General features: G+C 37.3%; 1 protein-coding gene across 1 annotated transcript in view; it reads left to right on the top strand.

The window, feature by feature from the left end:
- Positions 1 to 1,566: 1,566 nt before the first annotated feature.
- NRK (Nik related kinase) overlaps positions 1,567 to 20,240 on the top strand; it is a 126,090-nt gene continuing 107,416 nt past the window's right edge. The window contains exons 1-2 of the mRNA XM_032846198.1: positions 1,567 to 1,780; positions 10,109 to 10,174. Coding sequence (XP_032702089.1) covers positions 1,724 to 1,780; positions 10,109 to 10,174 — 123 coding nt within the window. The 5' untranslated portion in view covers positions 1,567 to 1,723. The remainder of the gene's footprint in view (positions 1,781 to 10,108; positions 10,175 to 20,240) is intronic.

The raw sequence follows: 20,240 nt of genomic DNA, 5'->3' as shown, positions 1-20,240 counted from the left end.
ACACCCGGCTCTTCAGACAGGCTGTGGCCATTACAGCTCTCACTGGGACTGGGAGGTTAAGGAATGTAAAGAGGTCAAACTCAGAACTTGAAACAGACACGAAAGAAACAAAATCCACCAATATATAGAGAATAATTACAAAAGTTAGAAGCGTGTGACAGAAATGGTGAGTTTCAGGTTGGTAGGAAGAATTATTCATGCAAATCTTCCTAGAGGGAGCAGAAATTTCTTAATTAAAAAAGAAACAGGAAACAAACCCCCCACATTGTGTTCCAACCCCAGAGTGCCGGTGCGCGAACGCAGTTTGTAAGCTCCAGGGAAAGTAAGCAGCTTCGGGACATTTTCTAAAGTGCTCTTTGCAGTCCAAGAGCTTAGAATGCGGTTAGTTTTACGCACCGAATCCCTTTCCCATAAACTCTTCAAGAGGCGCCTTACTTCTTAAGGCTAAATCCCGTTGTCAGATTATTTTAAAATGTGTGTCAGATCCCCTGCGCGTTGTGGGGGGAAACGGAGGCGAAGAGCCTGGGCGCTCAGAAATGTTTTGCAACGAATGAGCGAATGAATGAACCCCGGCGGAGACCTGGAGACTGGGAAATTCGCAGGAACTTTCTCTGTGCTCTTCCAACGCAGCAAACTGCAAACTTAGGAACAGGGTAGCTAGGGCTTAATCGACTCAGTCTCTTAACTTCCAGCACCTGGGAACAGGTGCGGTTCCGACTGAGCAGACCGGACCTGGTACCAACTAGCTCCGGGCCAGAAAAGATGCGGTCCGCCTCAAGGGGATATCGCGGCGTCCTGTCCATGCCACACTGCCCTTATCCAGTGATTTTGAAGGCCGAGCTGTGGTAGCCCTGCAGGGCACTTGGTGCTCTCCCCCCACCCGCACAGGGGCTGATCCCTAACGCAGTGCCAAGTCATTTCCTCGTCTAACTTGATGGGTCTTTGAGTAGATAAAGCAATAAAATCAGAGGAGCAGAAAGAGAAAAGAGACAATTAAAAATGGCACAAGTGTTTCATGGAGAGACGAGGGCGCGGGCTGTTTGGACTGTGGCAGAGTTGTGAGGCCCAGACTGGGAGCGGCGCGGAGCGGGACCGGTTTTCCGGGGCTGGCAGCTGCCTTGAAAAAGTTTCCTGTGGAACATTCGCCAGCCGGGGCGGGGGCGGCAGGCTCAGCGGTGGATGTGGGAGGGGGCGTGCAGTCAGTGGAGGCCACGAGAGGCCGGCTCGCAAACCGTTATAGTCCTTCAGCACCTCCCTCGGCCAGTGCCCCCCACCCCCCCCCCAGCCCGCCTCCCCGCCCCGCGGCTGCCCACCTGGCGACGTGACGCTGCACCAATCCTCTTCGAGCAGCTCCCGGGGGGCCTCCCTCCTTGTACCGCCCCCCTCCCCACCCTGAAAGAGGCGCACCCTGCCGGGGCAGACACTGCGCTCTCGCCGGTGGAGCACCCCTCTAAACTCCTTGGTCTCCAGGACCGACGCTCAGGCTCGTCTCTCGCCTTAGCCAAACTCGCTTTCCCGCCTCTTAAACTCCAACTTCCCTTCACTCCTAACTCTTTCCCTCCACTTTCCCCTCCTCTACCTCTCAAGCCACAAACCCTGATCCCCTGTTCCTTTTCCCCCGTCCTCTCTCTTTTCCTCTCCCTTTTCAACTTCTTGTCAGATTCCACCTCAGACTACCCGAGCGTGCCTAACTCAGTCGCCCGCTTTAGATCGGCTCGAAGCCATGGCGGGACCTGGGGGTTGGAGGGACAAGGAAGTCACGGATCTGGGCCACTTGCCGGTAAGTAGAGGACGCCTGTCTCTTCCGAAGTGCTCTCTTCTGCGGGTTCTGAGCACTGGGGTAGGAGACGGACATCCGCAAGCTGGGCTAGGACAGGACTTCGACGGGGCCCCAGGGGCAGGAAGGGACCCTGGAAGCCCGCTTGCGGAAAAGGCGCCCCTCGCCGTCCCCAAGGCACCCGGGCCACGCAAACTCTCGAAAAGGCAAAGGGGCGGGCGGTGGGGGAGAGAGAAGAGGTGACAGTGGGGGTGGTGCGGGCCCTAAACTACGGGACATTTTCTAAATGTGGCCCATTTTGTCTAGTGGTGCTCGGATACCTGTTCTTGATGGGCTCCAGGAGAGGCTAAAGAACACGACGACTCGTGGCTTCCTGAGAACTCTCTTCCCTATCACCCTGCTGCCGGGTCGTTTGTTTCTTTTGCCAAAGGAGATGCCCACTCGCGGAGTGACCTTTACCTCTAGGTGACAGAGGGCTAGAAAATCAAAGCGTTGGAGTCTCACTTCTCTCACTTTATAATGGCGCTTTCCAAAACCTTGTTCTGCCAGGGCACTGTTCCCGATTGAGTATTGCAGGAGCGAAAGCACTCGACGCCGCTTGGGGAAGAAGTGAATTCTGCACATCCCTATTTAAAAAAGAAAATATTGTGATCACTAACTAAACAGAATTAACTTTTTCTCACGGTTTTGGTTTGTGGATTCTCCTTTTTTTCCCGAATGTCCAGCTTTCCTCCAGAATTTTAATTGATTGGTGAGCTATTATCGCTGTCGTTATTAGTAGACTTGTTATTTTAGCAGTGCCGTTTATTTCATTGGCATCTGGTTTCTGGCAGATATTAGATCCCACCCCGCTCCCTTCTTTAAGTTCCCTTTTTAGATTGGCATTTCACTCGCACCCTCTCTTGAATGCAAAGGGCCCCTGGACTCTGAAAGGGAATAAGCATGCACCAGTGCTGGAATGATCGCCAGGCAACTGTAGTTCAAGGCAGTGGCCTACTTGCTTTGGGAAAAGCTAAATATTAACCTTGAGGTTATAGGACTATTCAAAGCCGCGGTGCTTTAATTGTATACATATTTGGTATTTTAAGACTGTGTTCTTGATGAAGGCAGACACATGTCCCTATCAAAAAATGGGCATTCTCCAAGCCTCACCTATATAGTTTTACGCTAGAATAGTGTAGAGGAGGAAGTAATGCTTGTGGGTAACATTTTAGCAAATTGTGCTCAGCATTAAAAAAAAGGAACTTGAATATTGACATATTGAATTGCATATATTAGCATTGCTGTTGTTGATACAGCTTTATAAAATAAATCCACAAAATTTTTAAAAGTTAAATATTTTTTCACCTTGCATATGTGAGATTTCTAGGATGTGGAGGCCTCAACTGGTGGTTTCCTTTCTGAACAGAATTTTCTTTTTCCAACTAGGTTTATTCTCAAGTAAAAGTATAAAACCAAGGAATAAAATGTTACCCTTCTCCAGCAGTCTCTATGTAGGGTGCAGGAAAGAGATAAAAAAGCAAACTAGGGCAAATATGTGAAATCACAAATAAGTAAACTGAAATAACCATTTTCCCCCTAAAATTGACTAAAGAGAGGAATGGGCAAGACCTCACAGAAATAATTGAGCAGGGAATTCCAAACCCAAGGGGAAAAAAGTTTTATTGCCACAAAAAAATGGGGGGAAATGGCCCAGACTAACTGACCCGGTCATGGCCCTGGGACGTAAGAACTTGGTGAGAGCTGAGGAGATAAGGGAAAAGACTGCAATCTTTACATTGCGGTTCAATGGAATATTAGTTTTCTGGGGTTTTGTGGGGGTGTGAAGGGGAAAAAGATGAGGTTGGTTTTCAATGTGGGAATAGGGAGAAAACAAAACTTTGTGAAAGGTTTATAAAGTCCTCAGTTTCAACAATTTCTAAATTTCTGTTATGCAGTATATCATTGTGGAGGTCTTCACCATAGCAAATTATGCATATTTGTGCAAGTTATGCCTGATTCTCCCCTCTCCCCAAACATCCAGGTCTAAAACCCAAGAAATCTAGCAGAAGGGTAGCATTCTCTTTAGGATTTCCTTACCGTCAAATTTTTAGAGTTGCAAAAAGTTCACGTTGCTTTGGTCACTGAGGTATATTTTAATGATTTGTTATTTCTTTGCCTTTGACTTATTTCCTTAGTTTCTGAAGAAGTAAAGGTAAATGAAGAGGTCAAAAGACATTGAAGTTAGTTAGCTGTTTGGAAGTTTGCATTTTGATGCAAAGTAGATGATAAAGCAAAGAAATCTGATTATGGTGACCACTCAAGATAATTAAGATTTGCCACTCTTAAGATAATTATCCTCAATAATATCATCCTCATAATATCTGAAGATAAGAAAGTTGGCATCATTCAACACCAAATACACCAATTTGGCAATAGCCAGTTAATGAGGGGGAGATTCAGACCTTGGTATTTCACATTGAACAAAAAATAATCTTGCAGATTTTAAAATAAATACTGGTTTAGTTCAAAATTGATATATTATGTCCTTGTGGGGTTGGCCAGCTAAATGACCACGAGGCAAGGACCCTTGAGAGCCATCAGGCTTGGCTATGCAAATTTGAATTTAAAGAAAGTGGTGGAAGGTTATTTGGTACTTTTGTTATTAGATATATATTATTTTTCAACCTAAAATAGTAAGCAAGAGTGAAAGCTGGGGAAGCAGGAGAGGGGAGGGGAGGGGAGGAGGGAATTGTTGAACTTTTTATGTATAATGCCCTAAAGTTTACAGACATAAAGAGAGCCAATGTAGTAACCAGGGAACTATATTTAATTCATAATCAACTATATTTAATTAATAGGTCGCTCTAATTTTTTTCTGATTTACTATCGAATAAATATCTCATAGGTGACAAAACAAAAAAGAAGGTACAGAGATTTATGTTTGGTGCTTCCTTTTTGAAAAGAGAATTGCAAAGCCTTATGTCTTTATGTATATCTGTGTGTGTTTGCACACACATATGTAGTAGTATTTTCACCTTGCCTGCCAGCAATACCTGTATGTGTGTGTCTCCCTCTCAGATCTCTCTCTCCATATATGTATGTATGTATATATGTGTGTATGTATGTGTATATGTGTGTGTGTGCATACACACACACACATATATATACATATATATATGTATATATATATGTCACTCAACCCTTGGGACTGGAAATTATTTCCTCATCTCCAAATCTGGCATATCTTTCACTATGATAGTCCCCTTTGTCTTCTGTGCCCAGTATGCTAATGACATTCCTCATGGCTTGTGGCCTTGGTATTTGACACTGCCATGTGTAGTCCTAATCTATATTGGGGTCAGGATTAGACAGGCCTGGAGGATGGTAGTGGCAGAGGTGATCTGAAATAGCACATGATCCAAAAACTATATTTGAATTACATTAGGTTTATATTTAAATATAACTGTCAGCTCTCCCAGTCTTCCACCACCCAGACCAAGGCTGCTTTCCACACTCCGTCATGAGAACCTTCCTACTTTACCAAATACCTTAGTCCCCTGTTTCAAAGCAGTTTTACCTTCTAGTCAACAAGTGTTGAAACTTTCACCATGTGCTCCGTTATGTATTTCAAGCTTCACCTCAGCATGACATTGTACTTCAATCTAATTTCTCAGTCTTTTTTCACCCAATTTCTAGAGCAGTGAGTTTTATGTTGGTGCACAAGAATATTACACAAGAATCATTTGGGGGATCTTGGGACCCATCTTCGGAAATTCTGATTTAATAATTCCATGGTAGGGACAAGGCATCTGTATTTTATTTTGTTAATTTTTTTTTAATTCTTAAGTAATCTCTACACCCAATGTGGGACTTGAATTTATAACCCCAAGATCAAGAGTTGCATGCTGCTCTGACCGAGTCAGCCAGGTGCCCTAAGTAATCTGTATTTTAAACAAGATTCCCCAGATGGTTCTTAAGTAGGGAGTGTCTCTACAGTCCATAGTTTGAGAAATACTGGTCTTGAGGAAGAGATTTTCCTTTCTAAAATTTCCACTTGAATTGTGATGCCCATTCTTCTATCTCTGAAACTCACTCTGGCACTTACTGTGTTATATGTGTCATTTTCAGGTTTTTCTCTTCATACACTTCATAAAATCTCTATTTCAAATATTTAAAATAAAAGAAGAAAAGCCTCTGCTATTCCTTCTAGGTGCTGTGCAATCTTTTCCTTTCCTTTAGCTGTCTGAATAGTAGTTTGTGTTCCCTAGCTCTCTTTCTTTACTGCCCTAAATCTAAAATTTATTGCTACCCATATTGACCATTTATCTGTTCCCTTTTGTTCTTAATTTCGGCTATCTTTTGTTCTGTTGATCAGCCTTTGCTTTTGAGTCTCCTCCATGACCAGTAAACACTGCCTTCTAGTGGTTCTTTTTCTTCTTGTTACCCCCCACCCCCATCCTTAATAAAATTTCCATCAAGGTGTTCATTCCTTACCCCCTCCTTGAATTCAGAAGACAGAAACAACTCCTGAAAATGTTGGGTTTCAGGGAATAACCAGACTAAGACTTTAAAAGTTGCAGGAGATATTTTAAATACCTAGAAAATATAACAAAGTGTAAAATGTTTGCTCAGCATTTTATGGTTCAAAAATGTTTTAAGACTTAGAATTTTCATAATCTCTTTTGAGAAAGGCTTTTATAAATTATGGTTTCTTGTTTAATGACCATTTTTAACTAAATAGAACACCAAAGCGTATGGAACAGCCAAATAATCTCCCAAATTATTGTAGTAGTCATATATATAAAGATCTTTCCTCTGCTTGTTTTCTTATCTCAGAGTGGCAGGGCAGAGGAGAGGACCGAGTAATTATGGAGACCCCTCTGATGTGGACTTTTTCACAGAAGCAAACAAACAAACAAAAAAGTTCATTTTCAATGTTTCCTTCACTGAGACCCCAGGATAAATTTTCTCTATCATTTAGTGGAAAGTCTGATATAAGAAATTGAGTAATAGTACCCTACTAATAATTAGCACAGTTCTTCTCCCCTTGTTTCCCAGTTTGACAATCATTTAGTCCTAAAAGATACTAGTGTGGAGATGGGGAAAAAGTATTGCCTAAAACTAAGGAAAAAAATACTCTTAGTAAAGATGAATACTAAGTTGAGTTGCCTTTAAGAAAAGAAGAAAAATTTTTATAACATTCTTTCTTTTAAATGCGAGCCTGAGGAGAATTAGGATGTTTTGGTCATTTATGAGCAGGAAAACATTTCCAAACAACATGAGTACAGATAAAATAAGGCCTCCTAGAATTCCACAGGTATTTTATTATCCCTGTCCATTTCTTTGGTGTTTTTGTTTTGTTTTGTTTTGGTAATTAGATACCTGAGTTCAAATATGAGTAAGGTATTATGCTTTTGAAGGCTAGAAAAAGGCCTAAAGATATTTAGGACATTTATGCTCAAAGATTCAGAAATAGAGTTGTTCAGATAATATAGTAATTCTCTAATACATGGTATTTTTTCAGCTAAAAAGTAGCCTTAACTAACAAAGAATGGATTACCAATAGAAATCAACTAATACATTTGATTCCTTTGTTGGCCAGATGGCCAGAAGTTGTTCCTTCAGAATTAATAATGTCTAATACAAATCCCTCAATAATATCCTTCAAAGAAATATGCCAAAGTGACAAAGTCTTTAAGCCAAACCTTAGCAATTCCTTTGTTGGCTAACTTTTCTCCCAGACTTTATTCAAAGAGTTACAACAATGCTATGCTTAATATCAAAGCCATTATAACAATTTATTTTTATTTTTCTTAAATTCTCAAAATTATCATTTTAAATAACTTTTATATATTCATTGGAAGTATGTTCCCTGAACTATTTGTTTTAAATAATAGAGTGTTTATTGTGATATTGATTTTGATGATGACTTTAAGAAAGTAGGCTGCCATTTTTTCTAACAGTGGTCATATCAAATCCAATTGGGATTTTAGGACATTAGAATCTGATTTTTTCTTACAGAATTTTAAAGCTAGGAAATCACCAAACACAAAACCTTCATTTTACATGTGTGAAAACTAAGTCCCAGAAAGAGTAAATAACTTATCCAGAGTCATATAGTTAATTAATGGCAGAGCTGGGGCTAAACCTCCAGTCTCCTGACTCTTCCAGTTAAATACTTACTGACTGAAGTAATCCAAGAGCTATGTCATTTTCCTATGAGAGTTTTGTTAGATTACAGAAATACCATGACAGTTTTAAGAAATCCATAATTTCATTCATATACATTGCATATCCTCAATAGTTTTTCTGATAAGCTCACAGAAATACCATGACAGTTTTAAGAAATCCATAATTTCATTCATATACATTGCATATCCTCAATAGTTTTTCTGTTTAGCTCACATTTCCCACAATAATAAAAATGTTTTCAAACAAAGTTAAACTAAGTTTGTGTTTATAAAATGTGCTTTCTGTATAAGGTGTGTGAATCTCTAAGGATTTGCCAAAGATCCTACCACTTTGCGTATAAACTGGCATCTACTCATACCTCGTTTTGGTTTTGCTAATATAGCAAAATAAGCTGCTAAACTAAAAGTTTAGGTAGTGATAAAATTCAAGAAGCCATGTTTTGTGGTGCACAAGAAAAGGATATCCATATAAAGGTAAAGAAGCAATATTTAAGAATGAATATGGAAATCTTAGGAATCTGTCCATAAACAAGTTTTTTTTTCATAAACAAGTCTATATTTTTCTCCTATGATGCCACATCAGGATTAAGACAAAGAAAATATCATCAGGAAGTTTATGCCATGAAAAAGTATTCAGCTGATGCAAAAATTAACTTAAAAATAAAAAAAAACACAACTGCTTAGTTAAAAAAAACAAAAACCTGCAGTTTTTTAATGCCATTCTCTTGCTTTGTTATTCATATATATTTAACTTTTTATTTATTTTTATTTTTTTAAAGATTTTATTTATTTATTTGACAGAGAGAGATCACAAATAGGCAGAAAGGCAGGTAGAGAGAGGAGAAAGCAGGCTCCCCGCTGAGCAGAGAACCCGATGTGGGGTTCGAACCCAGAACTCTGGGATCATGACCTGAGCCAAAGGCAGAGGCTTTAACCCACTGAGCCACCCAGGCACCCCTATATTTAACTTTTTCAAAAGATTTTATTTATTTACTTGAGAGAGAGAGAGAGAGAGTGAGAGAGAGCATGAGAGAGGAAAGGGTTCAGGGGAGAAGCAGACTCTCTGATGAGCAGGGAGCCTGATATGGCACTCAATTCCAGGACTCCAGGATCATAACCTGAGCCAAAGGCAGTCGCTTAACCAACTGAGCCAACCAGAAGCCCTATATTTAGCTTTTAAGGAAAACCTGATTTTACTGACTTATCCTGATTTAAGACATTGTACATATTCTTTTGGGGGGCACTAAAGATTTATTTATTTATTTATTAAAAGTATAAATATACAGTGTTATGTTTGTTTCAGGTGTACAATATAGTGATTCAACAATTCTGTACATTACTCAGTGCTCCTCACACTAAGTGTACTCTTAATCCCCTTCACCTACTTTACCTATCCTCCCAAACACTACCCTTCTGATAACCATACATTTGTGCTCTGTACTTAAGTCTGGTTTTTTGTCTCTTTTTCTCTTTTTGTTCATTTGTTTTGTTTCTTAAGTTCCACATATAAGTGATATTATATGGTATTTGTCTTTCTCTCTCTGACTCATTTCATTAGCAAGGTATTTTCTGGGTCCATCCATATTGCTGCAAATGATAAGATCTCAGTCTTTTTCATGGCTGAGTAATATGCCAGTGTGTGTGGGGGTGTGTGTGTGTACCACATCTTCTGTTATTCATATTTAGAGGTGATATTCTTTCTCGAGAATTACTATTATATAAATAAACTGTCCAGACTTTGTATCCAGTATCTACTCATCATTGCTGTATGCTAAACTTTCTGCCTGTCTGACTAGTACTCAAAAATGAATTTTAAAAGAGTATGTCAATTGTAAACAGATAAATTTATTTCTATTTCAATAATTCTTCTAATTGCATTATGAATATGCTTCAACTAGACATAATTGTATGCATTTTACAGGTTTGTAGTAAGTTTGTTATACAGCTGCTTAATGTTCATGTCATTGTTTCTTTTCTATAAATGACTATACTCTATCCAGGAAAATTGTGACATGTTTATTCTTTTGGTAAATGACACTGAGATTCCTCCCATGGAAAGTCTAATGAAGCAAGGCAGATTGGAAATGCCATTCTAGATAGTTGAATGCTTGCCTACTTTTCCAAGAAGATTTACAATTTTTGTTCTACATTTTTGTAGGATCCAACTGGAATATTCTCACTGGATAAAACCATTGGCCTTGGTACTTATGGCAGGATCTATTTGGTAAGTGGAGTTAGATTGTGTATTGGTTCTTCATTTTCTAGTAACAATGATTGCTAGTGAAAACCCTACACTGCCGAGCAAATAATGACAAAAGCATTTCACTTTGAGAGATGAGTCAAACTAAGATAGCTCAGTGGTATCTGTGAGAATTATTACAGAGGAAATGGATTGGAAATCTATAGTGAACCAACAAACCAAACATAAGGTCTATAAAATTATTAGCAGAAAATAACATAACATAGTTTAAAAATAAAAATTAAAAAAAATAAAAATTATTAGCATGAAATTAATAAAATTAGCAACAGAAAGGGGAATTAATTCAAATAAGATGTACCCAAATAAAAATATCATTTGTTTTATGTTATACATCTGTGCCTTTCAAATTACATTCAACTTTTAAACTGAATGTTAAAAAAATGAACATTTTCACAAATTCTATATCATACTGTGTGTATGTGTGTGCACACATGTGTGACAGAGTTAGCAAAATAATCTGACAAGAAAAACTCTGCATTTATTTAATGATTATTATGCACAAAACATGTGCTGAGCACTGTCATAGTCTCTGGAGTCAAAGTAATGATGTTCTTCAGGGCTTATGATCCCTGTTATTCAGGGCTTATGGTCTAGAAATGTGTAAGTAATTAAATGTATGTATGTGTTTGGGAAGGATTGGGAGAGGTACATATAATATATATGTTAAGTGCACAAATCACCATATATTTGCAGTTATAATATATTCCTTGTGTGGTCATTGAGGATCATGTTGATGTATTCTAGGTAAAGCAGGGATACTGTTGAGGGCTGGCTTGGAAATGGGGTTATTTAAAGGCCCTATCACCTTCATCACCTTCCCCTACTCTCCAGTATGAGGATTAGATGTTTTCTCAGTCTTTTAGGAGGCTCTGTACAAACGCAGTGTTCCTTTTCCCTAAGTCTGTCCCTCAAAAACCAAATCACAGTCCCTAGGCTGATCCTTACTGTAGACTAACCACAGGTCCTCTACGTTCAGTTGTATAGAGCTGTCCTGGTATAGGTCCAGTGGAAGGGGCTCCTCTCTACTTTAGGCAAGTTTGCCCTCTGCTTGCCAATCCTTGAACCTTTAGCTTGCATCTGCCTAGAAGGGGCTTAAAAAAAAAATCATGTACCTAAGTTCAAAATTTGCACAAAAGTACTTATAGCACCAAAACCAAGTAGTAAATGTAGCTTTGTGGAAAGTTCCTAAAAGCAGAAAGAACCTGTGAGTATAGGGAACAGAGAGAATGCCAATATTTATGACATTTTTAAAAAACATTTTGATTTTATCTTTTAATAGAAGCAATACGCTATAGACAGTGATATCATACAAACACGAATATGTTGTTTATGCAACCTCACTTGCATCTCAGACTGAATGATTAGATAACAATTGTGTGATCTAGGTGAATTTTGCCACTATATACATCTATATTTACACCTATATATATAGAAGTTCTTCTTCACTTCTTTATATTTACAATCCCTATGACTCCATACCCATTTTAATTCCTGAGGGGTGTGCATGTGTGTGTGTGTGTGTAAGTGTGTGTGTTTCTGTATTTGTTTTTATTTGAAGGAATACAGCTCTCTCCACCACCAGATTTTAGGAATAAAAACATTAGTCATATGAGGTAAAAAGCAAAGGTAAAGTTAGGTAATACAAAAAGATGGTTTCTCATTGTCTGTCATCAGAACTGGTTTGCCATAAAAAGAAGAAAAGTCAAGAGAGTAAAAGGTGAGGTGTGCATGGTAATTCTTTTTTTTTTTTTAAGACTAGGGTTTATTGGGGTATAGTTTACATTTGGTAAAATTCGCCTTTCTAAATATATAATTCTATGAGTTTGGACTAGTCATGTAGTCATTTAGTCATGTAACTATCACCAGAATCAAGATTTTTCCAACATAGGTTTTAAATACACAGTATACCTTCAAGAAATATTATTCAAGTAATTCACTGTGTGGTAACCAGCTTGTATAGTTTATATTAATTATATATTTTACTTTTATGTGTGATATAAACCCACAATACTACTACTTTTTTCCCTATGTTCAATACTATTACTTTTTATTTAGTTAATTATCTTTTAGAGCAATTAAAAAGAAGAAAAATTGTATTTTTATTCATTTGAACCATTTCTGGAATTTTAGTTTCTTTGGGAAAATCCAAGTTTCTATACTTCTTAAGCCTGAAGAATTTTCTGTAATAGGTAATGCAGTGCAGGGCTTCTGGTAATGAGTTCTCTGCCTTGGTTTGTGTGGAAGTATCTCATTTTCTCTTCATTTTTAAAATATATTTACACTGGATATAGAATTTTATATCAATAGTTTGTTTTTCTTTCAACACTTTACACTCTATTGTCTTCTGGCTTGCATGGTTTCTGAAGTCTACTATCATTCTTATCTTTGCTCCTTTGTATTTTTCTTCTTACTGATTTTAAGACTTTTTGCTTTAACTTTGTTTTTTTAGCAGTTTAAATATGAAATGTCTAGGCTTTTTTTTTGTTTTTTTATGTGTGTGTGTGTGTGTGTGTGTGTGTGTGTGTGTCTTTGGTGGGCTATTTATCATCCCTGGTGTTCGCTGAACTTTTGGATATTTGTAATTTGACATATTTTATTTTGGGGGGGGATTCTTGACGTTTATCTCTTCATTTTTTTTTTTTTTTGCTTTGTTCTCTTCTCCTTGTAGGAAACCAGTTTTATATTTCTTAAGCCATTTTATATTAACTCATAGCTCTTGGATGCTCTATTTTGTTTCTTACGTGTGTATGTATGTGTTCATATGTTTATTTGCTTTTATTCTCTTTCCTCTTTGTGTTTCACTTGGGTCCATTATTTCCTATCTTCAGTTTTACTGATTCCTCTCTCAGCTTTCTTGAGCCAACTGATGAGACTGCCAAAAACATTTTTTAGCTCTTTTACTGTTTATCATTTCTAGTATTTTCACTTGACTTTTTTATAGTTAACATTATTGCTGAAAGCCCCATTTGTTCATGCATGTTTTCCATATGTTTCACTAAAACTTTTCACATATTAATTATAGTCACATTAAATTTTCTGTCTCATACTTCGAATATCCAAGTCATCTCTAAAGCTGGTTATATTGATTGCTTTGTCTCTTGAGAGTGAGGTTTTTTTTTTTTTCTTGATTATTTATTTCTCAAAATGTTTGTTTGAATGACAGACATTGCTGGTAGAACAGTAAAGATTGAAGTAAATAGTAATTATGCCTTGAAATGGGCACATTTGTTCTTCTAGGTCATTAATATGGGAGGTTGAGTCAATCTAATAAGATGTGCTATGTTTGGATTATGTTGTTGCTATGGTTACCCTCAATTCATCACCAGCTTCAAGTTACTCTGTTACCATGTACTTAACATGGTGGTGGGATTCTCCATTTTCCTGCTCTACCCTCAGCTTTGGACCTCCCTTGTGCATCTGTGCTTCAAAGAGATTCTCTCTTCATGCTCCTGTGCCTACCTAATGGTATGTTGGTTTTCCTTCTTATGAAGTGCTTGTTAGCCTGGGACAGGGAAGAATTCTCTATTTTCTTTTTGGTGTGGGACAGGGAGGAATTCTCTGTTTTCTTGATTCAAACTCAGCCTTAGGCAGGTCCTGTGCCTCTGGGTCATGGAAGTGGGACTTTCTTAGTTATTCTTTCCCTCTGCTAGTGTTAAGACACTTCTTAATGGTCTGGGCCCAGGACTGATTCCTGCCCCTCCCCAGAAGTAGAGGAATTATTTTTGTTTTTATATTTCCGCCAACTGAAGTAGGTCTTCCTCTATCCCCATGGGTGGAACAGTTTGCTGCCTTTTCTTAAAGCTTAGGGCCCTTATTCCTTAGGGAGAAGGGAATTGGACATGGTTTCATGCTTTTCCTACTGCAATGGCTTCCGCTCTCTACTAGGTCAGTACTGTAAATCCATAGAGAAAAGCCTGTGAGTGTGTATAAATTCCTCTTATCTATGGCTCCCAAGGGTATTGTACTCTCAGGGTAGCCCATACTTGGCATTTAGCAGTTCATTAAAAATTTAGCTGAATTCTTTATACCATCTTCTATGATGACCTTGCCTTTCCCCTGCAGCCACAGGTGAGCTTGTGAGAGATGTTCCATCTCTCCTTGTAGATGTTTATCTTTCTTCAGGCATCAGACTAGGTTGTTGACTTGAGACTTCACTCTTGGTTCAATAAAAGTTATGATTTTGTAGATTATTCAGCTTTTTCTTGTTGCTAGGTTTGGGGTGGCACTCTTTCCAGCTTTCCACATTCTTATCAGGAGCCAGAAGTCCATGTCAATTCCTTTTAACGGAATCTTCATGAAGTATCTACCTACCATATGCTAGGTCCTATACACATTTGCAATTCCTAAGAATTTTATATGTACCTATTCAGATCCAAAGATAGAGAACACTTTCCACCAACAGATCTTCAAAGCAGAAACTTCTGTGTTACAGAAGGGAGATGATTACAGGTGCTTTACTTACATTAGACATATTTTCCTTTGTCACTCATTGCTGTGACCTCTTTTTTTCTACCTCAAATTAATGCCCTTATGTAAAAAGCCTTGGGATGGTGTTACTGTAAATCAATACCTCCTTCCTGGATAATAATCTTGAGTATATAGAAAATGCTTTTAAAATATTCATACTTTTTATACCAATAATCCCACTTTTGGAAATCTATGATAAACACTGAAAATGTAGAAAAAGCATAAAGTTTTATTTTAGTAGAAAGGTGTGGCATATTGTACTGAAAAGAGGGCTTCCTTTGGAATCAGGCAGACCTGATTCAGTACTTACTTGGCCATGACCTTGAGCAAGTCACTTAACCTCTGAGTATACATGTCCTTATTTATAAAATGGAACTAACAACACCTTACAAAATTTGATAAGATTTAAAAACAGTGTATAACTGATGTTATTATTTGTGAAAAGACAAATTCAGCAAAATCCTAACTAGTAAAAAATAAGATGAAGTGAATACCTACTCAATTTCATTACTCTTAAAAGCAATGTTTTTGAAGATATCTAACACCATAGAACTATCTTTAATATGTTAAGCCAAGTATTCCATATTATTATATGTATACTCTGATTATAGCTATGTTAAAAAATCATATATGTGAAAAATAATAAATAGAAGAGTGAGATACTGCATGTAATTTTTATTCCATATTTTTTCTATATTTCTAATGTTTGTAATGTTATATTATCTAGATAAAGAACATACATATTTGTTTACATATATTAGATATATATGTGTGTATGTATGTATTAGACAGTACCAAATGCTGCATAAATACCTCGTACAACAAAATGGAAACATACCATTCAAAATTAATGTCAGAGTGACTCACAGAGTCCTTTGCTTTTTCAGTGCTGCCAACCACATCCCCTGCTGGTGTTTGTTTTGGTTAAGATCTCTCCAATGTCTTCCAGCTTGTTTCCAAGACCTTGTTCTCTGGCAGGTTTCCAGCTGTCTGCTGAGGTCTGTGCACATTGAAATGAAGGCTGAGTTGCACACTCCACATTGTAACCCTTTTACTCTCCTGCTTTTTCTTCTAATTAGATGCCTATCTTTCTACCCTCTCCCACCTCCTGCGAGTATAAATCTCACTTAAAACAGTGGGTTTTATTTTTCTTTCTCTTTTCAGGAGAAAGTACTATTCTTCCTTTTTCCCCCTAGTAGAGTCATAAAATATAGTTTCCCCTTCACCTTTAGCTGCTAGTCTCATAGCTTATGAGTTGTCACTTGAAGTAGAGGAATATTTAGAATTTTCCCATGTGAGACCATATTAGTAAAAAGAAAGTAGGTTGGAACTTGTTTTTTAAAGGTACTATTAGAAAAATAAACAATTGCCCAAAGAGCAATGTACACAGAGAGACCACAGTTATTTTATGAAATGTTAAGAGGGACACCAAGACCCTTTAGGGTAGCATAGTGGGTGGCAAACTGACTCTCCCACTAACTGACACTATGCACGTAACTTGTCTTTTCTGGGCTAATTTACTCAACTATAAAATAAATGTGTTAGACTAGATAATCTCAAGGGTTTCATCTGGCTTTTTGACAATACACTTAGCATAGTTCCTAGAACTCAATAAAATGTAAACTATTCTTATTCTTACTGTTAGCATCATACTTGTAACTTTTATATCCCCTTCACCATCTTGCAAAATAGAAGCTGCTTATTGGTTGTTAGTTGAAGTAGTTCCTCCTGTTACCTAATAAAATGATTGGCATCGTTTTTTTTTCCTATTTTTTCCTTATCATTTTATAAAAGGACCTCATATTTTAGCTCATTAATTACTATAATACCCAATGAAAAGATAAAACTGGGTACCAGGTGTATTGTAAAGGTAGGATATTTCATTATATGTTAACTAACATAACTTTGTTAAGCAGAAACTGTTACCTAACGCCACTTTGTTAAGCAGAATACTAGAAGGGTAAGACAAATAACTGAATCTCCAAAATGAACCATTTTTGCCTTGTGTTTCATGAAGTCTTGACTGCACCCTTAATCTTAATCACCTATTCCCATGTTGCCATTTGCAAGTGGTGAGGGTAGAAAAAGCAGTAGGAAAAGGTTTAAGTCAACCATTTCAAGCAAAGGAAAATTTTACTTGAAATAAGGTAAACTTCTATGATTGGGTCTAAAGCTTAATTGTCACATATGTCCGACACCTAACTGGAATGAAATTAATGCTGGCAAAAGAAAGGGACTGCCCCAAATATCTTATTGTTCTAAAAGTTAAAAATATACCCTGGGCATAAGTAAGCATCTATCCTTGAGAGATAGTAGAAGAGTCATCTGCCCCTTGGTAGTCAGCAGATTAAGTCAGATGTATCAAAGTGTGGCATTACAACCACAAGCAAATTCCTGAATTGCTTGCACTCTGGAAGTACACTGCTGAATATGGAAATTTCTTTTCAAAACACTGTCAAATGTATCATTCTTAAATTTGTTTTTTTAAATCATTGCTTGACACATTACTTTTACTTGGAAATCTCACCAGACAGGTGAGATTTAGGTTTATTAGTTACATTTTCTGGATTTGAAGTTGGAGCAGGGAAGGGGAAAAGAAAGGCAGGAAAGAAATGTCCTCAAAGTTGATGACATACAATTTATGATATTTTAAATTAAGTTTCAGAAACATGGTGCTGACATTTGGGTTGCCTAGCCACTAGGCCTATTGGATAGGGGTTTGAGTATTTTTCCTTTTAGGCTGAAATTATACTGTTTATTTGCCTACCAAATGTCTAGTACTGTGAATGCTTTCTTTTTATGTAGGAAAGTTTCCTCACATCCTTGCCATTTTGCAAATATAGCTCAATTAAGTCAGCCAACAAATATTGCTTGAGCGCCCATTAAGTGTGTAACACTATGCATTTTATTATACATTGCAAGCCTCAGAAGCAGGAGCTGAAACTGAAGCTGACTTGAGGCTACAGTCTTACAAGGTTGTGGTTCCTCCCTAGTGCAATACCGTAAGTCCAGAGCCCTTTCTTGGTTCTGCCTTTTTCTTGTGTCATCACCTCCTTATATAATATACCTCAAAAGAGGGGCTTGGCCTTTTTAAAGTAACCCTCCTGCTGTTCTTCTTAGGAAATATTAAATTTATCCCTTAAATAAAAATATTGCTTTGAGTGTTTAAAATTTTCCATAATGAACAATTTTTTAAAATATTCATCAAATGCATACTATGTCCCAAGCACTGTGTTAGTCAATAGGTGCTAGTAACAGTTATCAGAAAACATTTAGGGGGGGCTTTTATTGATTTAGTTTTAGTAGACATAAAGAAGGAGGTTATTTTCCCTCTGATTGTGGCCTTTACGTTTGAGGAGGGAATGATATATAAAAGGAAGGAAAGGGAAAGGTAGGGCCAAATTGGGGAGAATGAGGGAAGAATTAAGGATGTCAGTTTTTGTTTTGTTCTGTTTTGTTTTTCCCTGAATGTAGAAAGTATAATGAAGCTTCTAACGGAGACTCTAGGACAAAAGTTGTTTTTTATTTTTTCAATAAGAGAACTGAGGTTGAATATTTGCAATAGGGGTGAAAAGAACTAATATATGCTAAGTAAACTGAGACTCGGGGGACCAAATTAGTGGAAGGCACTGATAGTTAAAAGCCTTGGGGGAAAAGATGGAATATTTCTATTTTAACCATGACATCTCTCCAGCTGTGGAATATAACCTAGGCTCTGATTTGTAGGCTTGTCTTTTCCTTTTTGTGTTATATCAAAATTTACTTCTGCCTTCTGACAAATCTTGAGGGAGGAAGAAGCAATAGCATTCTGGGTCCAAAAGGTGAAAGTCAGAGTTATATATGGGATTTGTACTCTTTGGAGGCCACAATTAATTTTTTCACAACTACTATAATCTGTTTAATAGGTTCACAGATTATACATGGGGAGAAATTCAAAGTCTGTATTTGGTGTGTTTTGGTAAAGCAAAAGTTAGGATCTCATATCTTTGATTTCTAATTAAGTTGATTTTACAAAGTTGTTCTAGGGATAGAAAGTCAAATTCAAATGTGTGGAGACAAATATGTATTTCTAAACAAATTCCAAGACAAGTAAACCATAGCATTGTGTCTTTGGTCAATCAGGTAAGAGCATCCCAATTATAATTTTTTTTTGTAAAATATAAGTATAAATCACTGTGGAGAGTATAATAGTTACTTAAAAACAGAAATACAAAATTCCACAATTGATGCTTAGTTTATACACTTAAAGCTTTTCCTAATTTATGGTCTTAGGAAAATTTATGTGGGCAAGATTTTATAAATAATTTTATTTTTTAAGACTTACTTATTTCAGAGAGAGGGAGAGAGAGAGTATGAGCAGGAGGGGCAGAGGAAGAGGGAGATAGAATCTTAAGCAAATGCCACGCTGAGTGCAGAGCCCCTATGAGGGGCTCAATCTGATGACCCTGAGATAATGACCTGAGCCATGGAGCCCCAAACAGGGCTTAATCTCACGACCCTGAGATCATGACCAGAGCTGAAGCCAACAGTCAGATGCTTTAACCAACTGTGACACCCAGGCACCCGTTTATAAACTGTTTTAGAGATGAAAATGAGTAGGAGCTGTGCTAGAAACATTAATGTACTTTGTGTCTAATCCATTAAAAATTTAGTTTTGTTTTATTTTGCATATGCATATATATTTATATATACTATATATGTAGAGGTATGAATATATACATATATGCATATGCATGCATGTATATGCAAGTACGTGTATGTGAACATATATACTATATCTTTGTATGTATACATGTTATACTATATAGAATATAAATTATATATATATTGATATATGGATAAATAGATAGGATTGTGGTCAGATTCTCAGTAAATTCAGTAAAGGTTGTTGAAGTCAAGAGTTCTTGTTTTCCTTGATCTTCTAGTATCTGACCACTAAAGAAAGTTAGCTGGTTTTCCAGTACATTTTGTGAAACAGACACTAGCAAGTAACATCTAGGCAATTCTAACTCTTGAAATAAGAAAGTGTCCTAACTTGGTTTTAAGAATTTCCAACATCCTACCATATTTGTGTATCTGTGTCTAAGGTAGTTTTGTGAGTGATGCTAAAATTGCATTTAGCAATGAATATGCCATGGTAGTTCTCTGGAGGTTTCAAGAAAAGGTGGAAGCTCTTACATTTTTATGTTGCTGGGGCTATACTGAAGTCAGGTTCTTACAAAGAGGTCTATGAGTAAAATTGTGCTAATATATCAAAGAATATCAGAATATATAAGCAGTTTTTTAACCTGAAGTCTTTTTTATTTTCCTGTTCAGCTACACCCAGGTTATAACAAATTCCTCCTCCACCAGAGCATGGAGAAAGAGAGGAAAAAATAGGTATAAATTGTGTGTCATTTCAGTTGGAGAAATAATGATATAGAGGTGGTTTGTGTGTAATTTGTGTTGGAAAAATAGGAAAGCTCCTTTTAGGTATGTCATTTATAGGCAGAGTCCCTTTATGAATAGGAAAAAGAGGTTGGATTATTCAGGGTCCCCTGAGGGAAAAAAAGATTGATTATAT

This window comes from Lontra canadensis, unplaced genomic scaffold, assembly GCF_010015895.1.
Source record: "Lontra canadensis isolate GAN:19392208 unplaced genomic scaffold, GSC_riverotter_1.0 scaffold172, whole genome shotgun sequence".
Lineage (NCBI taxonomy): Eukaryota > Metazoa > Chordata > Mammalia > Carnivora > Mustelidae > Lontra > Lontra canadensis.
Note: the sequence above shows the minus strand (reverse complement) of the source record. Positions and strands in the feature narration are given on the sequence as shown.